This window comes from Asterias rubens, chromosome 1 (genome assembly GCF_902459465.1).
Source record: "Asterias rubens chromosome 1, eAstRub1.3, whole genome shotgun sequence".
NCBI lineage: Eukaryota > Metazoa > Echinodermata > Asteroidea > Forcipulatida > Asteriidae > Asterias > Asterias rubens.
The window spans coordinates 7377961-7401342 of record NC_047062.1 but is presented as its reverse complement, the minus strand read 5'-3'; the positions used below and the strand labels follow the sequence as shown (position 1 = coordinate 7401342).

Genomic DNA, 23382 nt, shown 5'->3' with positions numbered 1-23382 from the left:
TATTATTATTATTATTATTATTATTATTATCATAACAAATGATGTACTATTAAACTGGTTTTCCAGCTTATTTTATCAAAAATGTTTCTACCAATATTTTCTACTCAAGAAGCACTTTGACATTTCAGGCCTTGAATTTCATCTTTAGAGGGCAAGGTAATTTTTCTTTTTTTCAAAGGGCACAAGTCCTTTATTGGAAAATCTTAAATCTTTGGGAAGCCTTACAAAGGGCACCAAGACCTCTATGGCATTTGTGTAATTATGGGTCTAAAATATGTTTCAGGAGGTTAGGTTAGAATCTGAGGGGGAAATAATTAATAATAAAAAAGCTATATCAACTTTTGTAATCAGATTTAAAAAAAAAAAATTTATTAAACAGATTTGATGGTTTTCCCCATTTGATTTGATTTCTGACTATTTCTTAAAATGGGCTTAACAAGTCTGTAAAAGCCTGTAGTGTACCATTATCAACCCTGGTGCTAAATCAAAATTCCCTTTTTTTTCTCTAAGGTTTCAATTTTTAAGTTGTAAAAACCTGGACCTCTCACTAACAGCTTTTAATTAACAACTTCTCTGCCATCAAAAAACTTATGTTATCGCTTGGGTCAACGGACTAGTTCACTGGTTTAATTTGCCGCATGAAATCAGAGCGAGGAAATTGTGACAAATTACCCGCCACAGGTCTATGACTTGTGTTGTTCCTTCGCTGAACTTTTGGTATCAATTTGCTTGGCTGGCATGGTGATCCATTCAACATGTGTGCCTGAAAAGAAAAAAAAGGCCATGACAACAGTGGTTTCAATTACGCGTCAATTGGGACTACATTTCAGATACAATTTTGCTCTTTCCCTCTTGGGTTTTCAGAATCAGATTGAAGCACTTGATAATGGCAGCCTCCTAGCATGTCCATATAAACATTTTCAGTTTAAATTGTTGGATTATCATAAATTATTGTGAGTGTGGTGCTCAAACACATTCGTTAGTGTATACGAATTCACATTTTTGTTTTACTTTCAAAGGATACAAGTTATATACACTTCAAAGTAGGGTCAAAAACGGTGGTTATTTTGATTTTTTTTTTTTTTTTTTTTTGCATTGCTGAATTTGATAAGCAAAGTTATATAAAAACCAACACTAACAGTCACATGGGAAAGTTTTAACTGAATAAAATGTTATTTTCACAAGATCGTCAAATCCATCCACGTTTAGCAAGCTGACAGCGAGCATCTCTTTCCACTGCAATCTTGAAGAGACAGCAGCCCCCTGAATGAATCGTTTCTCATAGTCAAATTGTCTCGGTGTGATGTTAATGATATGAAACTGAATCCTTCCAAATGTAAGGTAATGCAGATTTCTTTTCTTAAAAATCCGGTTTCATGCATTCAGCTGCATGTCAATGGTGTGCAACTTGAAGCTGTACATCACTGAAGCTTCTTGGGATTACCATTCAAAATAGTCTCAAATGGGACCAACAAGTTCAACAGATTGTCAGTATGGCTTCACGACGACTTTACATACTAAGTAAATTAAAGAAAAATCAAGTTCAAGCCAATGACCTCATTGTTATTTATAAACTATATATTCGCCCATTACTCGAATCCGGTGTTACTGTGTGGTCATCGGGAATCAATGAAATACAAGCTCATAATATTGAAAAAGTTCAAAAAAGGGCTTTGCGTATTATTGCTTATCCGAATATTTTGTCATATCTTGATCACTTGAATTTTTTTAGACTTGAATCATTGAATGAAAGGCGTAAACACCTAATTCTTAAATTTGCCAAATCTCTGCTCACTTCTGATAATCATCGCCACCTCCTCCCCCCAGAACATAAATCTAATTATTTGTCAGAGCATACTTTAAGAAACACCAGGCAACTAGAACACCTTCAGATAAAAACTCAGAGATACAAAAACTCGCCAGTCCCCTCAATGCTCCAGATGCTTAACTCAATTAGTTCATGATAACCGCTCTTTTTCATTTCCTTTGTGCTCATGTTGTGTCCAAACCTCCCTTGCCTACAGAATGTTGCTGTTTTGTTTTAAACTCCCTTGTTTTGTTTTTATTTTGTGTCCACAAATCCCCCCTCATGTCAATAGCTGTTTTCCCAATTCCTGTTTGTCTGTTTAACTATAGTAATATTTTAAATAATAATTATTGTTTTATCATGTAAACTTGTACATATATTCTTGATGTAATTGTATTGTTAACCAAATGCCATTAGTCTATGACTTTTTATTTGGTCTTGTATTTTTATATGAAAATAAACCAATATTGAATTGAATTGAAAATAAATGTTTTGGGTCAAACGAACTTGGAATGGAGACTCTTCTCCAAGGTTTATACTGGCAAGTTTTCCTGCACTCGATCCATTCTGAAATGACAGGTGTTGCACACCATTGTAAGATTGAAAATCTAAATGATATAGATTATCATCCCTTGAATTGTAAGATTGAAAATATAAATGATAAAGATTATCATCCCTTGAATTGTGTTTGCTTGAAATGCTATAGGTGTTTACAGAAATGAGGTATAACAATTACTTTTGTTCTGTTGAGTTCAAAACCTGAAGATTGAAAACACATTTGTTAATTTCTCTATTTGTTTTGTGACTTCTTAGCTTAACCTTTCACAGGTGTGTTGTATCACGTATATGCTGGGTCACATACAGTGCAGATAGAGGAAGTGTATTTTGTTAACCACAACTTGAAACCTTGTTTGACTTTTGGTCCTTGGTTGAGCGATTTCGCGTATTCGGTTGAACTGCGGTGACCAGGCTGTTCCGATCAAACCACAAAAGAATTGTTGGCTCAGTTAGGTTTAAAATACACTGAAACATAACATGTTGATAAAATTGCAAAGACCAAGTTCGAATAATATAGAAAGGTTTGCGGTAACACCATGTAATGACTATCTCTAATGAGTTGGGGTGGTTCTGAAAAGAACCATTGGTTTCAACTCGACGTTTCGATCAGTATGCTCTTGATCGTCTTCTGGCGAAAAAAGTTCTTAGACTCAAACAATGGAGGCTGTATATTTCAAGAACACAATTTTCATGTAGTATATCTACGTCATGAACTGTTTCTGGTTTCCGACTCGTTTTTAGTGTAGCTAACGGAAAAATTTTCGGTCGGTGAATTTTACGTTCATTAAACTTGTTTCTGGTCATGGTCACCAAAACACGCAACGCTGGTCTTTAACAATTACCGATGTTGTCTGCATGCTTTAACCACAATGTCTGGCATTCCGGTCTTCTGAATCTGCCTTATTGATCTAAGAAAAATTGCGTTCACAGAAAAATTGTTTGGATGAACGACCATGGTTGTGGTTGTTATTTTCTGATGTCGGTATCCATGGTGAGGTGACGTGTAAGCTTGGGCGATATCGATTTATTTTATTCACGATATATCGCCGACAATATATCGCGATATTCGATATAATCGCGATTAATGAAATTTGACATCATCAAAATCATCTTAAAACTCCAAGTGAAAGTTGTAGAAGAGACAGTCCTAGCATAAGAGAGGTGTTCTAATGACCTATTCTTCTGGTTTTACTCCAAACCTATGGGGTGCAAGATGTCTCAGCTAGCAAATACATTGCGATTATCGCGATATATCGATATTTCGATTAAAACCAAATCCATCCGATATCGAAATCGTGTCCAAATTAATATCGCGATATTCGATAAAATCGTGATATCGCCCAAGCTTAGTGACGTGTAGTGTTGAGATGGCTGTTGCAGGTGACTATTTCTCTCAATGCACAATGGCATGACTCACAATGGGAGGTAACGGAGAAAAACACTTTAAATATAACATTTCAATTTTCAATTCTCTCGAGGCCAATTTTACAGGCAGACTTGGTCCAAAGTATAGTTTCTGTGGTGTGTAACATTGTGTAATGGCTGAGTAGTTAAGAGCACTGGACTCTGTATCTTGTGTTTCTGATCAGCTGAGTGTGGGTTCATGACACTTGTGTTCTTAAGCAAGATACGTAATTATTATAGTTTTTTCCTTCGGATGGGACATTCATTCAGAGGTCCTGTGTACTAGGATTATTTGCGCACATAGAAGAACCAAGACTTGGGGTTAACCCCAGTGTTTTGGGTTCACATAGCCAGCACCCTTGTTATTAAGTTTCCTCAGCCTTGTGGTATCCTTTGTTTCAGTACCAGAAATATATGTTACTGAAAACATTAACTGCTGACTGAGTATCATAAGCAAATCAAAATGCATGCTTAGTTGCTCTTGGTCCTGGTATAAGCAGATGAGTGATGCATCAATTCAAAACCCAATGGCGCCTTCAAGTCATCTCGATGGTTTGTGAAATACACTTAACTCTCATACAAATTTGTTTCTTCTGCCATAGCAAGCTCAACGAAGCTCAATGAATTGCTTACCGCTAAACAGCTTCCGTAGAATTGGCCCCTGATGTAATTTGCAAATGATATGATGAATGTGGCTTCGGCCGATGATTCATAGTTTAATAACCCCATGGCTTTTTGGCTCTGACTTCCGGCCATCAATAATGAAACGTGATGCTGCATTTCTCAGGACTCATCATATTGTTTATGTCATCTCCAGTATCCATGTATTACCTGAACCTCAGCTCAGGAGGATCAGCTCTACGGAATCTCTCGATGAGGAATGATAATATTACAGTGTTTTTAAGATGCCAGGGTGTATGTAGATCACGCAGTTATAACACCTAATCGTGTTAGTTTATGTCTTACACGTTTGGTAATTTCTCAAAATATATATTGGCATAAAACCTGTTGATATATCATTGTGAGAAACGACTCCCTCTGAAGTAACTTGCAACTTCAATGACCAATTGAGTCCAAATTTTCACAGGCTCGTTATTTTATGCATATGTTGGGATACACAATGTGAGAATACTGGTCTTTGACAATTACCAAAGGTGTCCAGTGCCTTTACGTTAACACAACTGTTTTTAGGTTAAAGATCTGTACATGTAGTGAACACAACTGTTTTTAGAGTAAAGATGTGTAGTAAGGTACTGTCAAACTTTTTGCCAAAACAGTGGCATTCTACATACCAGGGGCCTGATTTTTGAAATGGTTGAAATAAAAGCTGAGCATCGATCAGGCATGACATTCTTCCTACTTTAGTCTGGTTTTCCCGTTTCTTTTGCCCTGGGAAAAATCAGAAAAATTGATGCCAACACAATATGCAAATGTACTCGATAAGATTTTCCAGACTTTCTCATCAGTAACCTCGAGTACTTAACATTGCGTTGAGACTTGAGCTCTGGGACTGTCTTTCCTGGAATTCCAAAAGTTTGTGGTTTCAAAATCCAACCTACCAGCCAGGCTTCGGACTGATGATACCCAAGCCTACATCCGTATGGACTGTAAAAGGGGTAACCCTGTTTCAGCCCTAGAAGTAAAAAACACAGTAAAAACACAGTAAAATGCCTGTGGATATTTTGTACTTATTTATGACAAAGAAATTCACAGGACTCTGGAAAGTATACAGTGTATGGGTAAAAACAAAAAATTACTTTTATCCAGAATGCAATTTTAAAATCTATAAAAATTATGATTCATGTTGTACTCGTTAACATCTGGACAATTCCATTTTATGAAGCAAACCGATTCAAACGGAACAGTCCATGTTATTTTGGGGACTAAGAAGACACTCAAATTTGTTTCAAATGACACACAGATTTTTAGTCATTTGTGTGATGGAAAAAAACACCCTTCATCGGTGCCCTACGATGTCCCCCAGTTAACTATTAGATTAATATTAAGATTGATTTTTCTCGCAGTATGCTTGTTCTATCAATAAACTGACTAGGATCCTTGTGCGAGTCATATTATAATAAATCTCTACACCCCCTTAAAGTGCGTTGCAATTAAAAAGCCACAACCACATCAATAATTGTTGGCATGTCTATATGAAAATGGTTGTCACATCTTCATATGTTTTGAACATTTTAATATCTGTGGCAGTATGTTGCTATCGGACGCCATAAATCACTGCCCTAAACAATCGGCGCTAACATGTGTCTTCATTAGATTTGACGTCACGCCGTCTAGCTTGACTGCTGATTCAACCGTGGTGGGACATTTAATCTAGGTCACAGAATTTGATGTTACATCTCTTGAAATCTTTGTTTATTAAACATAATCCATATTATATATAGTAGCAGCCTTAAATTTAATTCAAAGTTTTTTGCGAGTGTGGGTGTGTTTTAATGCTACATATATATAAAGTGTGCACCTTAGAACAAAAGTAGTAGGATCTTGAAACTTTTAAGAGAATAAATTTGGGTTGAACAAAAAATAAAATACTAGAGCGTCATTTGAACCACCGACCTCCTGTAAGGTTTTGTTGGGCAGGTAACTCTGTTGTATTATGGTTTTCATTTATGAAAATTTTTCTAACTTTTAATGGTTTGTGGATTTTTAAAGAAAAAAAGCAATTAATGAATTGGAATAAAAGATTTTTCAACCCAGTTGTAACCGGCTGTAGTTATGGATGGTTGATAGAGGACCTCGTTTTTGGTGCGTTCCTTTATCGCACGGGCCACAACCCTACCGGTTTTAAAACAAATGTTTTAGAACTCAATGCCATTCTTTAATTCTCTGATTCTAACCTATGCAAGACCTTGCTAATAAACCACTCCATTATGTTGTTGAAATCTGCAGGTGTTTTCTGTGGTGAGTGGGACGCTAAGAGTGGATCTTTACGACTGCTGCCAAGAACCGTCCTTGCACATCAATCAAATATTGATACATGAAAACAAGGCCGACAAAGCTGAAGAGCCGTACGTCTCGAAGGTAAAGTTAATTCAGAACAGATTTTGTATTATGCTTGATTATTGTTGTATTATTTTAACTTTACCTATATGTGTTATTTAAAGAGATTTTAGACCATTTACCTTTGTTCTGTACTGTGGTGTCTGCCATTACTGGGATGTGTTTACACTTGCCTACAGGTTGTGAGCAGGATTAGTAAATGTGTTTGGCGTAGTTGTCACCATCACTATTTTCCGCTTACTGTGCGAGCGCAAAATTATTGGCAAGCTTTGTATGCTAAGAATGCCTAGTAACATGGAAGACGTACGAGCACAAGCAAAAATGTGCACACTTGACGCGAGTGCTGAACTACCTGCTTCCCTTATTGTTGATTCGAGTGCTGAACTACCTGCTTCCCTTATTGTTGATTCTTTGCTTACGATAGCAGAGTCATGTATTTGAGCCTAGGAGTATCAAAGAAACTGCCCTATCAGCTATTAGAGGGATGAGGCTACCTGTGGGCTCACGTCTCCTCTAATTCATCATTCAGTTTTTACGCACCCTAAGTTATCGTCTTTTGTTATCAGTCTTTTTTCTTGTCAACACCTTAACTTCACCTTATTTCTTATGCACTTTGCCTGTGACGTCACTTCTGCACCATCCTAGTATAGCTATAGATAGCTGGATAATGATTCCACCATTGAAGATTGAAGATTGAAGATTGAAGACAGAAGATAAAAAAACATTGACAACATGCAAACCAACATACTTATACCGATAGGGTTCAAAGGCAGCTACCAGACAACTCAAGGCATTCATACATAAATACATCCCTAACAATAAGAGTCAAGAACCATGAATGTCTATCTACTCATCCTAAAACCGAAGTCTTTTTCTGGAAACTCCTTGTGGGTTCAGAGCCACAAACGCGTGATGTAATTACAGGCAGTGTTATTCAGCTACAGCGTCCAATCAGGGACCTTATGGAGAGCTTCTCATGATCGCATTACAGTCTTGTCATTGTTGTCAATCTCTGCTAAAAAGTACATTAACTTAGCTCCTGAAGGTGCATAGCAATTTTTCTCTGGTAGGGGGCACTAATGTATGAGGAAAATGTCAATTTGTTTTGGAGCTTTGCAAAGGGGAAACACAGCAAAATCTCAGAGCACCACGGCAATTGCTGTGAGTGTGGAGTGTTATTTTGAGGCAAGGGCCCAATTTCATAGAGCTGCTAAGCACACAAATTTGCTTAGCATGAAATTTCTTCCTTGACAAAAACAGGATTACGAATCAAATTCCATGTGATTTTCAGGATAAGCAAACAACAGCTGAATACCAGTAACACTAGACTACTTTGTCAGCTCAACCAATCCTGTGTAATACCTTTAAGCTGATGGCAGCCTTTGTAAACTGAAGGAGATGGGGGGAGGGGGGGGGGGTTAACGAAGGGTTACAATTGCGTTATTGATAATTTGAGACCAAGTTAAAGGACTCTAGATAGTCGCTGTAATTATTGAGGACAGCAACCTGGCTTTTAATGTTATCAGACGATAAGCGCTTATTTATCTGCCGTAAATTGTTTTAACTTTTTTGCCGAGGATTGAGAAGAGTTATTGATTATTCCTTGCCAGTTGAAGAGATAACAGATTATACAGTTGATTTAATAGCGTGGTTCCCAAAGTTTTCTTCAGTTGGGAATCTTGTTTGAAAGGCATTTCGGACAGCTTGTTTTGGTTAATTCCTCTTACTAAAGCTCGGGCATTTCAACAAACTCGTTTGAGTTTACACAAAAATTCAACAGCTTTTGATTTATCCAGTCGTTGACTACTTAAAGCAATGGTGCGACAGCGGCAATAATCTTACATGTAAGTTCTGAAGCCTACTTGATGTTTATTGAGATGTATGTTTGAATCCACTCTTCAATTAATAGGTACTTTATTCAGGCATGTTATTCTTCAGATTTTAGATATTTGTTTCCTTGTTTTTTTGTTTTCCTTGGAAAAAAAATGAAACAATTGTGATTAAATAGCCTGAAATAAGGGAATAAAAGGGTAGCGACGAGTTCTTAAACGGCCGTTTAAAACCGGGCCTTTATTGCACGGCAACGACCCTGCAACGAGTCACTACTCTTTTATTCCCTTTTGTAAATGCCCTTTAACGTTAAACAAAATACATTTTTAGACACTTTGACAATTGAAAATTTGAGGTTTGAAAACAAAAAAATTAAAAGCTTTGTGAAGAATCTGTTTGATGCGCGTGGGTTGTGTGTACGCGCGCGCGCGCAGAAATAGATTACGCGCGCGTGCTTACATATTACGCGCTGTTACTAATAGCTATGAATTGTGTGAAAATCTTATGCGCGCGCACCCGATGCGCGGAAGCCAGCCAGTCTTAACAGCTTCAGCTGTGTCTTTATCAACCGTTTAAACACCCCCACGTGACGCGCTCATCATAAAACAGGGAAGATAGTTGTAATAATAGTATGATAATAATAAATTCTTGTAATGCGCACATATCCACCCTGCTGGGTGTTTAAGGCGCAGAACTTAAAGACAAACTAATTTTTTAAAATGTAAGAGCTTTTGTAGCAACAACTTCTTGTTGGTGTTAGAGCTCTTCAGTTTGTATGAAGTTAGTTAGCCTTTAAAGGCAGTGGACACTATTGGTAATTACTCAAAATAATTATTAGCATAAAACCTTTTTTAGTAACAAGTAATGGGGAGAGGTTAAAACATAGTATAAAACATTGTGAGAAACGGCTCTCTTTGAAGTAATATAGTTTTTGAGAAAGAAGTAATATTCCCCGAATTTGATTTCGAGACCTCAGATTTAGAATTTGAGGTCTTGAAATCAAGCATCTGAAAGCACACAACTTCGTGTGACAAGGGTGTTTTTTTTCTTTCATTATTATCTCGCAACTACGACGACCCATTGAGCTCAAATTTCCACAGGTTTGTAATTGTATGCATATGTTGAGATACACCAAGATAGAAGACTAGTCTTTGACACTTACCAATAGTGTCCAGTGTCTTTAAGTGCTACAGCAATCTCTATCCTAGCCCACACTATGGGTACATGTAGGCCAGCCGTTGACTCGATTACATATTTCTACTTTTTTTCCAAGGACTAATATCATAACTAAACCTTTTTAGTATTCTTGTGATACTGACTCAGTATTTGTAAATTGTTCCTTTCTCTATATTTATACTTGTCACTTTGCATTATAATCAATAACGTTGCATAATCAGAATTATGTCAACACAACATTGATTTCCAAAGTCTTGTGTGCGTTTGATGATAGGTCACGCTTATCCAATTTAATATTTTTGTAGATAAAAAGCGAGAAAATCACACAAGTATTTAGGAGCAATACCATGTATGCACTTGTGTATCATCAAGAGAATTTAAAGCCATTATACCGGTACAATTTCAGAACAGAAAAAGAAAAAAAAGTTCACAGATTTACAATTATTTACAGGGTTTACACAAGGTAATGTTGAAAGATTTCTCTTGAAATATTATTCCATGAAATGCTCTACTTTTTGAGAAAACATTAAAACATATATCAATTCTCGATATCGAGAATTACGGATTTATTGATTGAGCCTTAATTTTCGCAGGTTTGTTATTTTATATATAAGTTGTGATACACGAAGTGTGGGCCTTTGGACAATACTGTTTACCGAAAGTGTCCAATGGCTTTAACATGAAATAAACTGCCGGATGGGTAACCAGTGAAGATTTGTGATAAGTCAACAAGTAGCATCGACAGAGTAGTTAGCTCCAATTAAACGAGTCAAGCAGCACAGGTTTTTTGCTAAAATGGTTCGGCTAAATGTTTATTTCCTGTCTTATTTCTTTTTCATCAGATGAACAATCTACAAAGACAAGAGGAGGTTGCCTATAAGTACATTGACCCTGGCTGGACGGAGGTTTCCAATACCTCGGAAGTGTTTGGATCTCTGACGTCCAGAAAGAGTGGACGGGTAAGGCAGTATTTCTTAAATACACTAAAGGGATGTGATTCTTCCATTTTAACCGGAATTCTGTTGTCTTTTTGCTCTAAAAAAATAATGAATTCTCAATTTTCCGTGATTTTTTTTACATTTTTTTAAGATCCAATTTATATAAAAAAATCAAGATAAACGCCCCATATTGCAGTGTAGGGCTTTCAAAACCAAAGATAAATGTTAACATTGGGCTTTGCACTCGGAGTTGTTTTGGTTTTTTTCCTCAACAGCCTATCACATCCCTGATATTAACAGTGGCTTTGATATTATTAGCACCTTCAACTGGCACAATCACAACTAGTAAATCACTTAGCACGAATCAACTATGCTTGCCAGAATAAGGTTACCAGTCACACTACGATATGATTAAAATAAAATCAGCAGTTGTAAGTTTGGCTTATACTGGCACTCCAACTGAACAAACTAATTGATAAACTAGGGAGACCTTCAGCATTAGGGCTAGAAAGCTCAGTAATTTTGTCGTCTGTCAACCCATAATCATAGGAATGTTTTTATGTATTTTTTCCAGTTTCTTGTTTGACCTCACCACACAGAGAATCAGTAAAACTGTTATTGAATAATAAGAAATAATATTTTTGTTTAAACCTGTACCACTATGAAGCTCAGCCCTTGTACTCGATACAAAATTATCTTTTTATGTTTTTTTCATATTTGATTGGTCAGATATCATGCCTGGATTTTAAACAACGCTTTTTGATTTATCTCAGTTTAATTCAAATTTAATGCCTTTTGTATAATGTCACAAAATTTTAACAGCTCAAGAAAGTCATACATGTTTATTCATAAATACCTCGGACAGTTTCGCTATTCCTATTGGTGGAGAGCGCGTCACGTGGGTGTGTATGAACCTTTGTTTATGACCGGTAAAAAGTGTTGAAACATGGGCGTGACATACGAGCGTGCACTTGTGCTTTTAAGACAGTTTCTTCATTCCTATTGGTCGAGAGCATTGACCGGGACAGTTGTGCCACATCACGCGATACGCGCGACGCACACAGCAGTCCCTTATAAGGAGTTGTTTACCCAAGGGCGGCGGAGGGCCTTACCATTTCATAGCTGGAGGGGTGTTGTGTTGAAAGAAATCATAGAACAATTATAATTTTTGCATTTATTTTACTTTTTGACCAAAAGTGTTGACTTTTTTTGACCGAAAAGGTATTTATGAATGGGAATCAAAGTGTGTTGAATCCGTTTTCAACTAGTGGTTTAAACCCGCCGAGCCCTAGTTCTTGATAATTTTCCTCGACTTCGTCTCGGTAAAATTATGAAGAACCAGGCCTCGTACCACACATTGATTCCCTTATTTATTTTTTGCTTTTAGGCGTTTCTCCGTGGTCCAATTAGTCCGTTCGAGGTGAGGTTCAGCAGTATGACTCGCGTCGGAAGAATGAAGTAAGTCAAATTTTAAATTTACATGATGAAAATTAACAATTACACACAAATGTGTGTATTCATTCATAATGGTTTACTCTGATGGAAGTAGAGTATTGGTTTGAGTCTCGTTCCCTGCTAACCTGTGAAATATGCTTGACGATAGAACGGAACTCCCTGCTTCCAAAAGCATTGTTTTAACGGTAAGCAGAGCCATAAATGCAGTTTTATAATTTCAATGCATTGAATCTCCTTATATCGTTGCGGTACCCGCTGCCAAAACAAAGGATTCAAACTGCCTCTAGCTACCGGGCGATAGTCTAGTTGGTAAGACACTGCTCTAGAATTGCAAGTGTCGTGGGTTCGAATCCCACCAGAGTAACATGCCTGTGATATTTTTTCACAGGACTCGGGAAAGTACCGAGAATACAGTACTAACACACATCGGTGTATGGGTAAAAACCAAAATTAATATGAATCTCCTTCTGTTATACATGTAATTTTGTTTCTTATTTGTACTTTCTTAGTTTTTTACTAGTGGGACCCAGAGCATTTCAACATGATCTAGGTGCTATATAAGTGTTGGTATTATTGTTATCATTATTATTATTATTATTATTATTATTATAATAAAATTTGGCCCAGCTTCCTTGAATGAAATAGATTAAAGGTATATGAAGCTTTTTAAAATTCTGAAATTGTATTTATGAATTTCTGTTCTTCCCAGGGCAACCAGAGTAGAGCGAGACAGCATCAACTCAGTTGCCCTGAGCAACGCCCCGGAGGAGAAGTTTACCAAGATGATGGTATCCGCTAACGTCGGCCTCAATCATTCGGGCAACACGCTGCTTAGCAGGGATACAACAATGATGCCCAACATACCTGACCTACCCAGTCTTGTCTGCATGCTGTTTACACCAGCCATTGAGCTCAGGTATGGACAAAAGAAAGAGACATATGTAATAATAAATATTTATAAAGCTCTTTTACAGGGAAAACCAAGTGGTGAACTCAAACGAAAAGATAACTATGGTGAAAAGAAATTTTTTGAAAAAAGAACCAACAATTGAAACATTGATAATTCGGAATGGATTCTAAGCTTATGAGTGGCCTTCTTTCCTTGTATTGTGTTTTTTTCACCGTACACACAGAAAGCAATAATGGAAAGCAAACTTTGGGTGACGTTGATAGTAATATTCCCCTGCTGTCTCATTGTTGACACACTGTGAAATTCAAAATTCATTTTACTAGTGTCAAGTTTGACACCACTCACAGAGTTGGCTCAGCTTGCTTCTACCGTTATTAATTCACTTAGGAATATATTTACGGTTCGAGCAGGGGTGGCCGTCATCTCTTCACTGTTTTTTTATGATGAATTGCATGATATCAGCTGTTAGTGCTCTGGCTTACTTACTCTTCTGTGTTGTTGGTTCAGGTTTATTTTGGCTACGCCTTTGGCTTTGGCTAGAATGGCAATGCTGAAGACTAATTAAATTTGTCGCCATTTTGGATGCATTGTTAATGTTATGATTTCAGGGCTTTAAAGGCAGTTGTCAATATTGGTAGTTACTCAAAATAATTATCAGCAAAAAACCTTACTTGGTAACGAGTAATGGAGAGCTCTTGATAGTATAAAACATTGTTAAAAAAAACGGCTCCCTCTAAAAGTAATTTGATTTCGAGACCTCAGAATTTGATTTTGAGGTCTCAAAGTCAAGCATCTGAAAACACTCAACTTCAAGTGACGAGGGTGTTTTTTCTTTCATAGTTATCTCGCAGCTTCGATGACCAATTGAGTTCAAATTTTCACAGGTTTGTTATTTAATGCATATCTTGGGATACACCAAGTGAGACGACTGTCTCTTTAAATTAACAATGGCTTCAGGCCTGTGGTTTTAGCGGAGGGCTAGTAAACTCACAATGGGACAAGCCTGGTGGTCTTTTGGTTTTCATTTGAATAAAATACATTGTGTTAATATCTTAATAAAAAAAACGTTGACGATACAACCTGGGAAGAGGCATTGTAAGGGATCACCTTCAGAGGGGGTCCAAATTAACATTATTCAAATCAATTAAAATTAGAGACAACATAAGAGTGGGACTGTTATTTTTGGAATTGAAGTTGCCATTTGGAAGACTGGTGAAATAGTATTTGAAGAAATTGTGAGGATCGAAATATGATAAAATTTATTAGAACCACAAATGGTGTTACCGCAAACCTTACTATCTCGTATTTCCACCATGCAAAGTTTCAAATCCTACTTAGAACCAAATTGCCTGTAAATTCTGTGCCTTCCTAAAACTTTGACAGTTTCCTTTTTCTTTACACTGCAGGACTGACAAGGATAACACCAGACTGGCAGGAGCTCTGTGTGGTCTTGGTTATGATCCTGAATCCAAAGGAGCCGTGTTACCAGACCATGACATCGAGGTGACCTTTGACTCGGTCATTTTGAATCAGGACATTGCAGATGTAGGTTATTATAAAATACAATTGAATAGTATTCTATGTCATCGGTCACTTCTTTATTAATAATTGTTATGGCTTTGTGCTGTTTTCTGGAAGTATGTAAATACAGTGTGAGTTTTGAGTTGAATGTTATTTAGTTTTAGCATCAGATGCCAGCCAGTGGCGAGTCATGGCCAAGCGGTACAGAGCACCAGATTCTCTGGTGTTTCTGATCAGTAGAGTGTGGGTTCGAGTCCCAGTCATGACACCTGTGTCCTTAAGCAATACACTTATCCATGATATGCTCCGTCCTTGATTGATCTTACTACAGATTAATGGTATCCGAACGGCCATAAATATTGCCATTGGATCTGAAGAGGCAATGAAAGGATGGGGACCAACCGCTATAATGAAGATCCAGCAGGCGGCTAGAGACGAGATGCTGCAGTAAGTTCTTGTTTCATCTCTACTCAATATAACACCACTGTCATTCTAGTTGCAAATCACTTCTATGGTGTGTTGCGGGTCATGGCCAAGTGGTCAAGTTCACCGGAACCAAGCTGTGGTGCTGTCAGCAGCAGAGTGTGGATCTGGTCATGAAACTTGCACCCTTGAGCAATGCACTGAACCACAAGTGCTTCTTGGAGTTCTAAATGGGTCTTGTTTAATCAAATTTTTTACAAATTTATTATGGTAGTATTTTCTAACTTTTTACCAATCCATGTCTTCTTATTGTGATATTTTATGTTTTTAACATTGTATTATCGTACGTTATCATCGTTCTGTATTATCGTACGTTATCATCGTTCTTTATTATCATACCTTATCATCGTTCTGTATTATCGTACGTTATCATCTTTCTGTATTATCGTACGTTATCATCGTTCTGTATTATCGTACGTTATCATCGCTCTGTATTATCGTACGTTGTCATCGTTCTGTACTATCGTACGTTATCATCGTTCTGTTTTTCATTATTTCATGATTGTTATGACTTGTCTACATTGTATTATCGTACGTTATCATCGTTCTGTATTTCATTATTTCATGAATGTTATGACTTGTCTACATTGTATTATCGTACGTTATCATCGTTCTGTATTTCATTATTTCATGATTGTTATGACTTGTCTACATTGTATTATCGTACATTATCATCGTTCTGTATTTCATTATTTCATGATTGTTATGACTTGTCTACATTTAATTGAATGTGCACAATATAAAAAGTGAACCACTATTGTTATGGTTTTTATCATTATACAAGTTGATGAAATACAACGTGTCTTTTTTATGATAGATTGATTGTGAGGCAGTCTTTGTTGTTGACTGAATGAACAAAAGGAAAATGAGCATTTTAAAGGGCAACATTTTGAGAGATTTTAAGGGCCTTGTGTCCCTTTAAGTTAGCAGTTGAAAATCTGTGTTTCAAAGATAAGGGGTATAGCATATTCCAGGCCCGATACTTCACGGAGGCAACGCCTTGGTGCCCTTGATATGCTCCAGTAGAATTTTAACTATTCCCTAATAGGATGCCCTTTACCAAAAAAGGAAATGCCTGAGTTCCCTTGGCCTTTCAAAGAACGAAGCATATGAGCCTGTACTATTGCATGATGATGTAGTGTAGTTTGGAATCATTTCTCTTGTGTAAAGCTGCCATCGATTTATTAGATTAAATGAAAGCTTCAGTTTGAAAAACAGACTCACAAAGCTTGGAAGTATGGAAACAAATTGTCTGCTTATTTGATATTCAGGAAAGGAAAAGAATGTGGAGAGCCTTCGTGTTTCGTATAAACATCAATATTAGTGCGGGTCTCAGGGGGCAATCATAACAAAGTTACCTGTCTCAAGAGCTAAGAGCTTAAAAATCATCTGCTAACAAGATTAGCTGCAGGGAATTCTCTTCTTGTACTCTTTCACTATTGAGCATTGAAGTAAATGGATGCTCTTGGGCTGTGAGATCTTGGGAGATGTTACCAGATCATACCTGACTTCACTATAATCTATAAGAAAAAGACGATACTCTTCTATTTAGTTGTGTGTGTTTGTTGAAACTCACTGTATAAAAAGATCCAGTACAGCCGATCTAAGATGTACCTTTTAATGATAATCAACTAATATTTTCTCCCTGATGATACAGATTGAGCATCTATTGAAACCTGTGTAGTACCCGCTGCTAAAATGCAGTATTCAAGCTGTCTCTAGTCTTGGTTGTTTAGTGGTCTGTGTGTCATTTAATGTGTAATGATTTGTACACTTTATGGTGTGTATCTCTGTATTCTATTTTTCTCTGCTTATTATGTGTCTTATGTGCCGCACCTCTGAATAGGGTTGTGCACATAAACTAGACAGGGCGTTATAAATATTGATATAATTATTATTAGTAGTAGTATTATTTTTAATATTACCATCAGTATTAGTAGTAGCAGAATTATTAATTATCAATGGTATGATTAACATTATTATTATTAGTGATAGAGTATCTGCTCTAGAATAGCAACGGTTATTATATTATAGTATAGAAATAGTATTCTTTATCCCCGATGATCAATATTTTGATTGATTGACTGATTGATTGATTGATTGATTGATTTTTTGTTGACAGGTTATTCCTGAAGAGGCGAGTGGCAGCTGAGCCAGTTCATTTTGGCCGAGCGTATCTATGGCAACAGGTAAGTCTCCTCAAACTCTCACATCTTCCCAGATTACTTTTATAATTACCATTACCATTATATATTTCTGGTAATGACACTAAGGTATATTATTTCAGACAGAGATGGTTCCCTGGAGGATTGGTCTTCATATGATATCAGTCAGATTTCAGATTTGAAGCTTGTCATTTTTCCGTAATCTCCATTTCTTTTCTTTGTATTTCAAATGAGAGTATCATAAGCGTAAATGTTAACATACATTTTATTGCATATTTTTCTGTGTCTGATTTGTTTTTTTTGATATTATTTGTTAAGTTGCCTATGCGTTGAGTTTGCTTTGGGCTGATAGTGTCTTCGAGGATTGTACAAAGCTTGGTCAATTTTTACCTCAGAATTTTTTTTTACATTCATTTTGTGTGATGTGTGTGTGGGTTTTTTGTTATTTTTTTAATAACCATTGGGACTATTAGATTAAAATTTTCAACTTTCTCATTCCATCAATGGTATTCCATTGGGAACAAATTGATAGTTATTCTAGGAGATATATAGTTTCTGATTGTCTGCGTTTGAATTGGACTGACTTAAATAGCACCTTTTTGTTCATTGGTAGATTATAACTTTGTAAATATCAGCCTTTTGAAACAACACCATATGTGATTCATGTTTTCTCTGAATACCACCAACAGCCACCTAAAAGAATCGTGATCGTAAGGGCAGAATTCGGCGGTAAGCAGAGCCATGAAATTGGGTTCAGGTTTTCGTGGTTCTATTTAACAAGGCAAACAGACAACAATTCTGTTGCAACAATGCAATTTCGAAGGAAATCAAGAAGCATAGATCCATGGTTTACAAAGTGCTTTTCACAAATTCCACAATCAGTGTCTAGGCAGCCAATTCTACTAGACACTGTCTACAGGATGCTCCACTGTCTAGCTTTACCACCACCTTTCATAAAGTGCTCATGATACTAGTATGGCACCATGGTAGAGCATCCACTTTGAAAAGTGAGGAGGATTCAGAACCGGTTTTTTAACGTTTTCATGAGCATTCTAGAGTGATATGGTTTTGCTTGATCGACAGCCTTTGGCGATAAACAAACCGCGTGCTGGTTGGCATGGACAGCTCAAAGTTAGCATAATAAAAATAATAAAGAGAAATTTATAAAGCACAAAAACAATGGCCTGCGTCTGCGGGGAGATTAGTGGATGTTTGATGAGAAACCACCTCAGCATGCACTGGGGCAAGATGCACCTGCAAAATAACAGAGTGGAACCCCAAGGGCACTGTTTCAAAACGAGCAAGAGATTCAAAGTAGAAATTAGGAGATGACATACTGGAACACTGGTAGAGAGATGGGTCAAAGACTGGTAAAGAGGTTTTCTATGTACAGTGGAGACTTTGAGAGTAGTGAAATGAAGAGATTCCATGGGGAATATTGTAGCTCTACGCGGGCGCAGAGGATAGGCAGATTAAGGGTTGGTGAAGGCATCTTCTTTCAGTAAAAAAGAGAAAACGGCCAGACAGAAAGAAAAACAAGAACACCCAATGTATTCCTTCTCCCTGGGAGCATGTATGAGGCAGAGAGTGGGGTCAAAGACTGGTGAAGAGGCTTTCCATTATTATTATTATTATCTTTCCATGTGCAGTGGAGACTTTGAAAGTAGTGAAATAAAGAGGTTCCATAGGGATACTATATCTCTACTCAGAACCACAAACAAGAGGTAAAGAGATTGGGGGTTGGTGAAGGCATCTTCTTTCAGTAAAAAAGAAAAAAAGGGCCAGACAGAAAGAAAAACAAGAACACTCAATGTATTCCTTCTCCCTGGGAGCATGTATGAGGCAGAGAGTGGGGTCAAAGACTGGTGAAGAGGCTTCCCATGTGCAGTGGAGACTTGAAGTGTGTACATGTAGTGAAACAAAGAGGTTCCATAGGGATATTGTAGCTCTACACGGGAGCACAGACAAGAGGATAGAGAGATTGAGGGTTGGTGAAGGCGCCTTCTTTCAGAAGTAAAGAGAATAGAGCGAGACAGAAAGAAAAACAAGAATATACAATTTAATCTATATGTATTCAATAGAGAAATTAAGGGTTGGTTACGGCGCCTTCTTTCAAATTCAAGAGAAAAGAAGAGCGAGACAGAAAGAAAAACAAGAACACACAATTTAATCTACATGTATTTAATAGAGAAATTAAGGGTTGGTGAAGGCGCCTTCTTTCAGTCGTAAAAAGAAAAGAGCCAGACAGAGAGACAGACATAGGAACATACTATAAATATGTAAACTTGCGGGTACAACCATGTGTAAATCTCTTTTGTGGGATTGTTGGCTCTGAAAACACAAGTACCATTTTTTCAGGTATATTATTCATGAATACACATTTTAATCTGCATGTATTCCTGCTCTCCCCCTCCCCCTTCCTCGACCCCCCCCCCCTTTTATTGAGTACGCTCTTGAGCCGTTAAGTGTTCCAAAGTGTATGGGAAAATCTGAAGGGTTTGAGAGACGCGCGCTAAGTAATTACAAACTTAATCTTCAGCGCGGACACAGTGTATTAAAACAGCTGGCGTGTACAGCACACATACACACAGCAGTTTCCAAGGGACACCTTCGTCGTCATCAATAATGTACTGAAGGTTGAAATGGCCATGGGGGTTTTATCACCATCTAATGGCATCTGGACGCGTTTACACCTTGATGAATGTAGCACTAAATGCGGAGTCATTATTGTGAATAATGCGAAAATCCGTTTAGTGCGACCGCATTCCTCAAAATGATGCCCCAAGGTTCTAGTTTTTGTTTTATTTCAATCTCGGACTGTGAATGTGTAGAGGAATGATGGCTCAGAGTGGTGGTTAATGGAGCGGTTTTATCTTTAAAGGCACACGGACACGAAATGATTTATATAATCATCCATCTTTAACGGATCTTTTACATGATTAAATTAATGTTCTTTAAATTAGTTTCATGCCCGTACATTGATATTGGGTCTTGCCATGGATGGAATTTATGCGCTTTATAAGAATTATTTATTATTATTATGGTATGGGTCCTATTTAAATCGGATTTCGGATTTGTTTGCTCGCAGAAAAGTTCGCAAACCTTTATTGAACCATCATGGTACACCAGGTGAGAAGACTGGTCTTTGACAATAACCAGTAGTGTCCAGTGTCTTTAAGCACTGCATATTGCTTAATAACTTTCTGCTCAGTAAAAACTTAGCAGGATACCAGTCGCAGATGGTACATGTGAATGGTATTTTGGCCGGTAACCTGATTCTGGTATAGATTAATTTTTGTTGTGCTTAGCTACTTATTGTTGTCGAGCAGCTCCATGAAATTTGGCCCGGATCTAGATTAAATATGCTCCAATTGGTAGTGAAGTAATTTCTCAAGTTATTATTGCCGATTGACATCTTCTGTTGCAAACAGCACTTTATGCTGCGGCTCATTCACATAATGTGCATGTAGGCCTTACTGTTAAATGAAGCAGATCAATTTGTTGCAACTCACAGTGATTTCATTTGACTCGTAGTCAACAAAGATGACAGCTAATTCCACGATAGTTTGTTATATATAGTTTGTTATATGAAACATCGATGTCTGGTTTTTTGTTGTGTTTTTTTTTTTAAACTGATTTTTATATCACCATCCAGGCCTGATACTTATCTTCCCTGGCTATTAATGCCTTGGTGCTCTCCAAATGCTCCAGTAGAATTTAGCAAGACCCTCATTAGGGTGCCCTCTAACAAAAAGGAAATGCCTTTGTACCCTTGCCCTTTCAAAACACGAAGCATCCAGGCCTGATAATTTCACATTAACATCAGATGCAGAAGCATTTATCAGAACAATTTCAACTTGTTCAATTTGTTGTGTGATTGCATTGATGTAGCTAGCTTAAAATCAGCCTTTTCATTTTTAAGTGTATGTCTTTGCATCATCTAGATGGAAACTTGTGCTGACGCATGACCCACTTGAACAAGCTTTTTTCTTCTTCAATTTTCAATATTTTTTATTAAAATTGGTTGCATTTTAGAAGGCTGAAGATGGATCAGTGTGGCATTGGCGGCAGACATAAGACCAGTCAAAGTATTGTTGTCATAATAATAAAATCAGGGAGAAGTAATTTAAGTTCATAAAAGCCCTCATTCATTAAATGTCATGTTAAGGAAATCACTGCAACGATGAAAATATTTTGTGTGTATTTCCACTTCCAGCAAATTTCTGATTAAATTTAAAATATGTTTTGTTGTTTCTACCAATCCTGCCTCCACGTTTCTCCACTTTCCTTTCTCCCTCTTGTATGTTTAAAAAAAATATATATCATTTAAAAAATATTATGCATTTTCTGTATGAAAATGCTAATGGGTCTAACATTCAATGATGGAAGTTGGACTTTAAGGTGAAATTTGGGTTAATATGGTTAACTTCAATGTGAATGACGAATGCGCTCTGGGAGCAGGGAATAGTGTCTCCATGGTATGCAGCCATGACGTACAAAATTAGAAGTAGTTTGATAGAAGTCTAATGGGCACTGACAATGGAGGTAGGAAAATCTTGAAACTTCTTTTGAAACAAGAAGAACAAGTTGAGGCTCATTGGCATGTAGTGACTTTTAGTTATTCCTCTGAATGGTAGGGTATGCAGTTTGGAAATATTTGTTTTGTTTATTTGTTTATTTACTCTGTTTACAAAATGACTGGAAGTAACTGGAAGGGTCATTTAACAATGTTGAAAATATAAGTACATGTAAAAAAAAATATGAAGAAACACATATTAAAGGACTCGGATACTTTTTTAAAATGTCCACAGATTTACATTTAACTTACAGGATTTGAAGATTATGATAGTGGAATGCTTCCCTTCAAATATTACTAACTAAGGTTGTGTAGTTTTTGAGAAATGAGTAAAACAAGTCACAAAATAGTTTTGGTCTCATGAGACCAAAACTATTTTAGCATGTAAAATCCCCTTAACCAGTTATGATATTATACCAAAACCATAGCATAACTGGTTAATGCGTTTTTACATGCTAAAACTGAGACGAAAATTATTACTTATACTCATTTCTCAAAAACTAAAGCACCTCAGTAAGTAAATAACATTTCAAGGGAAGCTTTCTACTATCATAATCTTCAAACTATGTAAGTTTAATGTAAATCTGTTGACATTGTGTTTTTTGTTAGGAAAAAGTACCGTACATATACCCTTTAAAGGGCAATAGAGTAAAGGGCATTTACAAAACCCTTCATAAAAACTACAACATTTGTGCAGTTGTGGAATGATAGATTTCCTGCAACTCACTGGTACAATGGCAAAGTCATGTAAAAATACAAACAAATATCAGTATTCAGCTCTTAATAAGTCTAAAATATTGTATTGGATTTTAAACCACCTAAAAAATATATTCACCAATTTGCCTACTGTAGATTATTTATGTAATTATTTATTTATATATTTCATGCAGCATCCACAGTGAAAGTGTCAGATATGGAGGGATACAAATTTTAGTTATTAATATTAAAATTCCATAAAGCCAGAGAAAAAAATTATATACAACAACAAATCCAAGCGTTAAAATTAGTGAGAAGAATGACTGCTTTATATAGGGCCCAATTTCATAAAGCATGTAAGCACAAAAGCATGCTAAGCACAGAGAAGTATTTCTTAGATGAAATATAGGTTACTAGCTAAAATTACATGAAGTATGCATTGTTGCGGCGGTTGCCCCACTCAATTTTTGCTTAGCAAACAAATTTGTCAAGCAGTGTTTTCTGCTTAAAAGCTTTATGCAGTTGGGTCCATGACAGTACACCTACATTAAAGGCAAAATGTGGGACTCTGTAAAGTACATCAGGGCTTGATTTCATTAAGCTCTAAGATTCATCTTAATCAAGACATTAGAGTTTCGTTATTAATGGTTTTTTTTGACGAGACCCCTACTACAGTTTATAGATGTCTTGCCAATCGTACTATGAACACCCTATGTTTGACTTATTTATGTAAACCATTATTAAGATTGATTCACAGTTAAGATCAATCTTCACTCTTTTTGTGAAATGGAGTCCTGATGGATGATTTTCAAACTGAAAACATGACTGGCTAAAAAATTAAATGC

At 36.7% G+C, this 23382-nt stretch overlaps 1 protein-coding gene across 1 annotated transcript in view; it reads left to right on the top strand.

Annotated features, from left to right (window-relative positions):
• LOC117289912 (ATP-dependent RNA helicase TDRD9-like) overlaps positions 1-23382 on the top strand; it is a 57621-nt gene that overhangs the window by 26859 nt on the left and 7380 nt on the right. The window contains exons 29-35 of the mRNA XM_033771115.1: positions 6677-6808; positions 10636-10752; positions 12119-12189; positions 12896-13102; positions 14503-14641; positions 14949-15064; positions 17223-17289. Coding sequence (XP_033627006.1) covers positions 6677-6808; positions 10636-10752; positions 12119-12189; positions 12896-13102; positions 14503-14641; positions 14949-15064; positions 17223-17289 — 849 coding nt within the window. The remainder of the gene's footprint in view (positions 1-6676; positions 6809-10635; positions 10753-12118; positions 12190-12895; positions 13103-14502; positions 14642-14948; positions 15065-17222; positions 17290-23382) is intronic.